Source organism: Vigna umbellata, chromosome 11 (genome assembly GCF_029865625.1).
Source record: "Vigna umbellata cultivar VRB3 chromosome 11, Vumbellata_1.0, whole genome shotgun sequence".
NCBI lineage: Eukaryota > Viridiplantae > Streptophyta > Magnoliopsida > Fabales > Fabaceae > Vigna > Vigna umbellata.
This window is the reverse complement of record NC_142175.1, coordinates 24,626,423-24,635,534: the sequence shown is the minus strand read 5'-3', so window position 1 is coordinate 24,635,534 and position 9,112 is coordinate 24,626,423. Positions and strand designations below refer to the sequence as shown.

Genomic DNA, 9,112 nt, shown 5'->3' with positions numbered 1-9,112 from the left:
TGCACCATGTCGTGAGTAGTAGCAGGAGGTCCTTGTCTTGGGTGCTTCCAGTATGGCCAAGGTGAATGATAACAGACTAACCTCGTGAGTGTGGTAGGGTGAAATCCATTGGCAATGGCTTTGCAAAGCAGTAGAGGCCACCACGAGTGCATGACCCGTCATAGCTCGACAATCATTCTAAGTCCGGACGAGTCAAGTTTAAAGTGTAACAAGTTGTGTTAAGTGACCCAATATATATGAATTAAACTTATATGTTGGGTGTGATTGTTATAACATAATTTTTGTATATCTAGCTCACCCTTCTGCTTGTGTTTGTCTTTTGTTTGTGTGTGTTTTCTGTTGCAATGATCATCCATTTGGATGTGAGCAGAGGTAGATGAGGTGCTTCTGGAGCAGGTCTTGGAGGGAGATGACACCGCTGCTTAGCCTAGTTAGGGAGGCTTATGTTGATTTTGAAATACTCTAATGTGTTAAGGTTTTAAATTACAACTATTTTGGGATGACTGTAACTTTAAGACTTTATCTATAAATCTTCTTCTAACTATTCTATTATATTAAAATGTAAACTACTAAATTATATAGTTTTATATAATCTGGGAGGTTACACGTTACATTACGTATATATAAACATAAGAAAATGTATTTATGCGTGTATGTAATAAATAATTTTTAAAAGTATATATATTTCAAGTAATAGATTATTCGATTTAAATCTAATATGTATGGATAATTATATATTAAATATGTTAAAAGTATTGTGCATTAAAAGTGGTTAAAGTATTTAATATTCTGTCAGCCATGTATATGAAATTGTGGTTATAAGGGTAATTATATAATTATATATATATATATATATATATATATATATTCGAATCTTAATTTTTATTAAAAAAATATAATGCCATGTCTTCTCTTAAATTAATCTTAAAACTATTTAAAAAGTGTCACACGAAAAAAGTATAATCTTCTACTTAAAAATATCATATGTCAAAACGTGACATATTTCAAACATTTCAACAACCTGTAATAAAAAATGTTACATTGATTTTCTTTTTTAATATAAGTTCAATTAAATAAAAAATAAAATATAAAAATCAAAATAAGTTAAAGGTCTAAATATAAAAACTATATTATTAATTAATAAAAAACCATCTGCAAAATCTTACTCATTAAGCTTAATACTGTCTTAATATATGAAATATTCTATTCCTTGGTTAGAAATATAGGACATACACAACATCTCTGTGTATGCAATACGACGTTGAAACTGATATTCCATATTTTGTAATCATGCATAAATATAACACTTTTTTTTTTAAAAAAAAACTGCATAAACTTAAATGAAAACTAATATTTATTTTTACTAACCAGATTTTATTAAAAATGTGTTGTCGTAAATTTATATATATTGGTGTAATTTTTATGCACGGTTAAAGTAAATAATTTTATACTATCAATTAATCAAAAATCATCTCAAACAGAGATTTTAAAATCATCGTCATAAAAAATAGACGTAAAAATATTTACATGTATTTTAGGTCAATTCCATATTTATTATTCTTTGAAATACCAATCCATAAACTGGACACTTACAGTAAGAAAGAACCTTGTAGTTTATTTTTATTTTTTTCCTCTTTTTTTCGAGATAGCATTACAGCTGAAAACTCCAAAACGTTATACAAAATGTAACAATTATATCATTATATTAAAGTTTGCAAGATAGTTTTTATAGAACTGAAATGTTTAAGAATTAATCTAATATTAAGTTGAATTCTTTTAAAAGTCAATATGATAATATTAAGCGGTAAAATTTATGGACTAAGTTATTAATATATTGTAAACCGGACATAATTATCATACAAATCATTACCATTTGAAAAAAAAATGGTTATTTTATTTACAAATTCTGCAAAATATAAATAATATATGAACCCATGATATGACATGATTACATGTAACTGTTATTAAATCTTTTTCCTATGTGATTTGCATAACAACACCATTTCTTAAAGCCAAAAAGGTGAAGTCTCTGTTCATAAGTGGAGTACACGTTAATTCTCTTAGTTTCATCTTCGTTATTCTCTCTCTCTGAATTCGATTTTGCATTTGCAGTTTGGTGTGAGTTGGATCATGGTGTTCGAAATCCAAAATTTGAAAGACTTGAGAAGAAAAATGGCTACAGAATCACTGTAACTTTTTCTTCCTTAACAACAAAAACTCTTGCGTGGACCCCTCTATCTAGCTATCCTCAACTGTCATGTACTATGACCATTCTTCGTGTCGCCCAACAACAGTGTAAAGCGTAAGACTCTCAACTTTCACTTTTCTCCCACAATCCTAACCTTCACCACCAATTCTCTCTCCGTTGTTTCTTTTCTTCCTTTCTTTCTTCCACTTTTTCCATGTATTCAATGCCCCCCACATCAGAATTATGCCTCGGCAGATCCTGGGTCGGTGCAAGATTATCATTTTCTTCTCTTTGACAGCAAAAAGGAGATGCCCATTAGCAAAAGTTTGATTTTTTTGGTGGGAAAATTTGCTGCCAAATGGTGTTATTCCTCCCAGAGAGTGTGGTGTCTGATGAACAATTTTCAGTCTGGTTCTTTTGAGGGAATGAGTTGTTGGTGGGATTGAGATTGACTTGAGTTGAGTTTTGACACTTCTTTTGGTGGAAGTTTCTAGGGAGAATTGTGTGGAGGTGTTTTATGTTAGAGGTGGGTAAGGTATGCTCCACAGACTGTTATTTGAGTAGATAAACTGTTGGAGGAGATAAATGGGCCATTTATTGCAGGCATGGATTCAGTTGTGCAGAAGTAATGAGTCTTGTGCGGAATTTGTGATTTTTGGTGTTTAAGGATATGCTATATTTTTTTTTTGGTGTGTGCCTGAAGGTTTTGGTGTGGTATGATTAATTATCAAACTTCTTCATCACGTTTGATCCTTGACTATGTTTTTTATTGGAGGAAAGCAGAATCAATGTGCTGTGATTCTTTGACTCGTTGTCAATTGTAAAAGCTGAAGCCTTGTAAGTTATCTCAACTGGCCTTTTCTTTGTGGAGAGAAACAATTAACTGGGGTTTTAAGCTTTCTCTGTGGAACTTCAGAATTCAGATTGTTAAAGGTCTGTGAGACAGAGCATTGATACCTTCTCCTCCAAAGGAAGCTAAAACTTCGTGAACTTCACTCAAATGAGAAACTTGGAGAACTGAAATAGGGATTCCCAAATGCTTCCTCAGTGGACTCATCTGGCTGTATCTTTGTCTTTTGCTCCTTCACCATATTGAGTCAACAAGGCTCAGAATATGAGGTACTTGTCTGAACCGATCTCATTGTTCATGTGATTATTCAATTCTTGCTACATGACACAGACTAGTAACTGCTCTAGTTGCTTAACCTACCAATTTTTTTGCCCTTACATTTCCTAACTCGTTAGCCATTAAATTTCATTTTCGTATGACTCTTCAGTTTTTTCTTTTGTGCCCCAGGGATTGGTTGTTTTGATGATCACTGTGTGGCTAAGTTTAATTTCTCTCAGCATGTAACTAGGTTATCTGCATGAGTTGATTTGACAAAAAGTGTTGGCATGAATAGGTTATATATCTAATGCACCATTTATCACATTGTTAGGGTGTTGTTATGTGAACTCTGTGGTTTTGGGGTCATTAGGGAATAATGATAGATATTTTGTTGGCTTTTAAATGCATCTGTTTACTTTGTTGCTGTCAGGTTGGACAATCTTACCTATGAAATTTTTTGAATGACTGTGGCTACTTGAGGCCAAGACTATCTTAACACCCTTCAAGGGAAAGGAAAAGAGGAATCAAGGAACACCATTCTGCCCAATCATCATGGCAAAGAAGTCCCAAAGACGCCATGTGCGGTTTGAGAAAGATAAATCAGGCTGCATGTGGAGTTTTATTAGTATGTTTGATTTTCGACATGGTCATTCTACTAGGAAGATGATTGCAGACAAGAGGCGAAGCAGCAAACATGCTGTTGGTAAGAACTGCGCTTAAGTTGGTACAAAATTGAATATCATGCTCATGTCACGTTCATAAATATGTATATGATATATTCACTAAAGACATTTTATATGCTAAATAAATAGCAAGATCAGTATGTACTGAGGAATTGTGCAGGGACTGATATTTGAATGTCAAGCAATTTTCTGTAGTGGTGTCAAGTTGAAATATTTCATAATCATAACAGATGTTTTTCCTGTCTAATATCTGTAGTGATTGTGGAATAATTTGATGTACAACATCATGGTTTAACAGAAAAAAATAATATTAGTTATTGAATTTCATTTTTTTTCCTCTCAGGGGCCATAAATTCTAAGACTAAGTTCGAGAATAGCAATTTGGATGAAGTTTATCAAACCAGTTCGGTAAGTTTGTCCATGCTTCAGCCACTCTTGAATTTGAAAAGTTTACAAAAATTTTGGTTATCAGTAAATTATGGTAATCTGCTAAGAGGATACCTGTGCATTTACTGACATACTATTTCATGAATGTTTCAGGACAGTGGAGAGAGTAGAAGACCAACAATTGTGACTGCTGCTAATAAGCCTAGCGTGAAGAAACTCATTGAAGAAGAGATGTTCATTGACCGGAATAAAATGAAGGATACAGATAGTGCTCAAATAGAATCAAAGGAATCCAAATTAAGGCGTGATGTCCTCTTGAAGTTAGATTCCAAAAGGAAAAAGAAATTTTACAAGAAAAACTGTGATAAGGACATCAATGATTTAAATTTAGATACAACCTTGAAATCTGAAATCACACATGATAAGCACTCAAGGAAACAATCTAAAGATAATCTTGATCTGGATAAGATGATTGCAGAGTTTTGTCATCTAAAAGATGTTTGTTCAATGATGCATGGCAATGATATAGAAGTAGAAGTTGAAGCACAATCAAACCAGAAGCAAGCTATTTCTGAAAAGGCAAAAGAAGCAATTTGTGAATTTGTGAATCAGATGGTATTAAATGGCAAAGATCCGGCTGAAGCCAGAAAATTCCTTTGTTCCCATCAACTTGTGGAAGCTATTGAGCTTCTAAGTTCAGATAAGGAATTGTTTCTTTCACTTCTACAAAATCCGAATTCGCTGTTGTTGAAATGTGTTCAAGAGTTTAGGAATTCTCAGGGAACAAATGAAAAAGAATATGGTCCAGTACTTGGTTCCAACTTCTCCGAACAAGATCATGGCAACCTGAAACAAAATGGGGATCTAGTCAACCACAAGAAGCATAACTTTTTCAGAAAAAAGACGAAGTCTCATTCAAAAAGTTCAGCAAATGAGAACGGGAACAGTAATTTATCAAGTATTGTTATTTTGAAGCCTGGGCAGATGGGCTGGCAAAATTCTGAAACTGGAAAAAACCTTGCCTCTTATCAAGATTCTTATGATGTTGTCAAATACAATGGTCCTTCTGTGAGAGGTAGTTCACATTTTTCTCTCACAGAGATAAAAAAGAAATTAAAGCATGCTATGGGAAGGGAGAGACATGGAAACCCTGAAGGGATCTCAAAAAGACACCCTGCTGCCGAATGTCAAAATAGGAGGCCTAGCAGCAAAGTCATTGGTAAAGACAATGTTGGAATGAGATCTCCTAACAAAGATCACTTTTTCATTGAAAAAATTGGAAGACCTGCCACTGGTGTTATGAAAGGAGACAAGCCTAGTACAACTAAAGATTTTGAATTGACAATGGAACATGAAAATGGTAGTCATCCAAAACAAAGGGTTTCTAACTTATATATTGAGGCTAAGAAACATTTGTGTGAAATTGTTGGTAATGGAGATGAGAAAATAGACTTGTCAAGTAGGCAGATTTCTAGAACCCTTGGGAAAATACTATCTCTTCCTGAGTACAGCTTTTCTCCCTTTGGCAGTCCTAGAAGGGATTGGGAGCATCATTCAGTAACTGCACAGAAAATATTTTCCACTTCAGATAAGATTTGGGTGGGTAATAAGGATAATGTGTCTCCCAAACAAGAATCCTGTGTTGGTCATTTGGATCAGGAAATAGACAATTCAGAGGAGCAGTCAATAATTTGTGACGAAATCTCTAATAACAAAGTTCAAGAAATTAAGACAGACTCAAATGTTGCAAATGACCGCGGCCATGTTGATGAAACACAAAAACTTTGTCCTGATAGAGATCAGATAGTTACTGGAGGTATCATGTGCAAAATATATTTTATAAGTTTTGGTTTATGTTCCTTTATATATTTGGCTGCTTATCCTTTTATTAATTTTTGTGCAGGTGATGTAGAATCTGCACAAGAGGTGAATGTTTTGGAATCTTCCTCACAACCAGTTGACCTCAGTGTAGGAAAGGAATACCAAAACTATGGTCTCTCAGAAATTTCTGATTGTGCAAAATGCTCTCAATGTTCAAAGCAGGTAATATTTCTGTTTGCATTTTGGTTTTACATAAATCAATGATTTTGGATAACTTGATTATTATGCCAGATGTGTTGTCAACGAAGGATTGGTTAAGATTTGTATAGCTGTGTAGTTCTCTCATTTGTTCTTTCCACAGGGTGTAGAAAAAGAACACAAACCAACATCTCCTCTATTATCTCCACCCCACTATTCCACCACCAAAGAAAGTGTTACAGATGCATCTGGGCGGCCAAGTCCCATATCTGTTCTTGACACACCGTTCTTTGAAGATGAAGTTCAGCCTGGTAAGCATTCTTGCAATAAAGCCATGAAAGGCCTATATTAAGTAGTTAAAATCTCTTTCTAAAAGCTACTTATTCAAAAACCTGTTTCCAATGTTTCTACTTCTTGCTGCCTCTAACTGTTTGCAGAACACAAAAACAAAATAAAGAGTTGCATGCTAGTTACTGGGGAGCTCTAAATCTTGCTTATCTTGAAATTGCTGAAGAAACTAATAGTTTTGAACTTATTTTTTCGATTGTATATCATTGTCCTTTGAGAAAATAAAAAAGAAGTTAGAATCATATCAAGGGACAAATCAGCACAATATGTAACAATGTAACATACCATTTTTTTTTTGCCATATTAGTTTTAATCTCACGAGTCATTTATTCATAATTTTCAGTTGAAGTATCAGTCCGACCACTGCAATTTGGAGAACAATACTCTTCACCTTTGGATGAAATCAATAGAGAAAACTATTGTCTTAAAGAAAATGAATGGATATATGATTACATCAAAGCAATTCTGCAAACCTCTGGATTGACTATAGATCAATTGTCAATGGAATGCCTTTCCTCAGACAAGATCCTAGATCCTTCCTTGTTTGGTGAGGTAGAGTTACCAAACCAGATTTGCCATGATCAGAAGCTCATTTATGACTGTGTCAATAATGTTCTCATGGAGGTTTGTCAGAATTACTTCAGGTTCTCACCTTGTGTGTCATTCATAAAACCTGGCATAAGGCCTTCTCCAAACATGATGAAGGTTATTCTCAAAGTATGGGAAGGAGTGTGTTGGCATTTCCTTCCCTTGCCCCCACCCCGTACCTTAGACAAAATTATTAAAAAGGACATGGATAAAAATGGAACATGGATGGACCTTAGACTTGAAGCTGAAACCATTGATTTTGAAATGGAAGAAGCCATTCTTGCAGAACTGATGGAAGATACAATACTAAGCTGTGTAAGCAAAAGCTCAGAAGGTGATTGTTCTCAGCTTGAATTTGAATATAAGGACAAAGAAAACACCAAAAATGTGTAATAGACAGCTTACTACTTTTTGTTCATTATCACCTCTTAAATTCCTTTATGAAAAGTGGAAGGGAAGTAAAGAATACTTGAGTTTGTAGGAATTTTCTAAGCATATTTGGCAGCTTAACATTTCTGACTTCTCCTGTGTTTACATGGTAAGGAACATAAATTAGGGACCACAAGTCACAATAAGTAGAGAAGAAGCCACTTACAAGGACTTCTTGCTGAAGTACAGACAATGCTTGTCTTGTTTACAATGACAAAAGTTAACACTTTTATTTTGTGTGTGCTTCACTTCACTCACTAATGGCAAATGGTATTTAGTTGTAGAGTTTGATATGTTGATCATACTAGCAAGGTGTGTTTGGTATCATTATCATCCTTACTTTGTATATTATTTTTTTTCTTCCGAAATCTATATATTGTATGTACAAGTTTGGAAATAATGAAGTGTGACTCAACTTATTGAAGTTTCCAAGGGAAGAAGAAACATGAAGAAAAAAGAGACATGAAACTGTGACATCAGTGCCATTAGGAAATTGCAAACTGCTTTTTTGAAGCTAAAACATGTGAACAAATATTCATTGCTTGATACATTTTTAATGCTTTTTGGTTGGTGATAATTCTCTTTCCTTTTTTTTTAAAAAAAAACTAACACATGTACATGTAATCTCAATTCTTTAGAACCATATTATGTATTTATACACAAGAAAATGTAGTGGATTGGATGCTGTGTTTGTCTCTTTACAGTATCCCTCTGCAATCTTTCTCATTAGACACTTAAAAAGTAGGACCATTCTATGTTTTAGCTCTAAGTTAAAAACTTTGGTATTTGAATTCCAGTGCCAAACAAAAGGGAAGACGTTTAAGAATCCATCCTTAATTTCTCACATGAGTGCAGTTTATATTTCTCCAAATTATTCAATTTCTCTATCATGTTACAAACATAGGCAATTTTTCAATTTGGACAGACAGGACACTTTGATAAGGAGAAGAAATGTGTGTCTTAATGTGGATGTTGTAGCACGGCAAGAAGACAACATTGGATAACACTAACCGTGTATAACAAATTTATAAGATATTTACATACATTAAATATAAATGGATCTCATTTCAAACTTAATATTTTGATTGGATAAGGGAAGTTCAAATTTAGTGAATTTTAATTTTTTTATTTAGATAAAGTATTTTAATTACCATCAAATTTAAAAAAATTATTTAAATATCAAATAATTGTTAAAAATTAAAAAAATATCAACATTAGTTATCCTTTTTTTCATCTTAATTTATATTATTATTTTGACAAAGTTCTTTAAGATTTTTTTATTTTATGTTTATAGTTTATTTATTTTTCAATTTATGTTAAGTAAGATTTTTTTTATAAAATGTTACATGAGGTAGATGTGAG

The 9,112-nt window shown here is 33.2% G+C and overlaps 1 protein-coding gene across 1 annotated transcript; it reads left to right on the top strand.

Annotated features, from left to right (window-relative positions):
• The first annotated feature begins 2,075 nt into the window (after positions 1 to 2,075).
• Positions 2,076 to 8,174, top strand: LOC124826332 (uncharacterized). The gene is made up of 8 exons (XM_047299135.2): positions 2,076 to 3,025; positions 3,105 to 3,307; positions 3,727 to 3,999; positions 4,323 to 4,387; positions 4,520 to 6,182; positions 6,270 to 6,409; positions 6,549 to 6,696; positions 7,077 to 8,174. Exons 3-8 carry the CDS (start codon positions 3,849 to 3,851, stop codon positions 7,712 to 7,714), a joined length of 2,805 nt encoding a protein of 934 aa, XP_047155091.1. The 5' UTR covers positions 2,076 to 3,025; positions 3,105 to 3,307; positions 3,727 to 3,848; the 3' UTR covers positions 7,715 to 8,174.
• Positions 8,175 to 9,112: the final 938 nt, after the last annotated feature.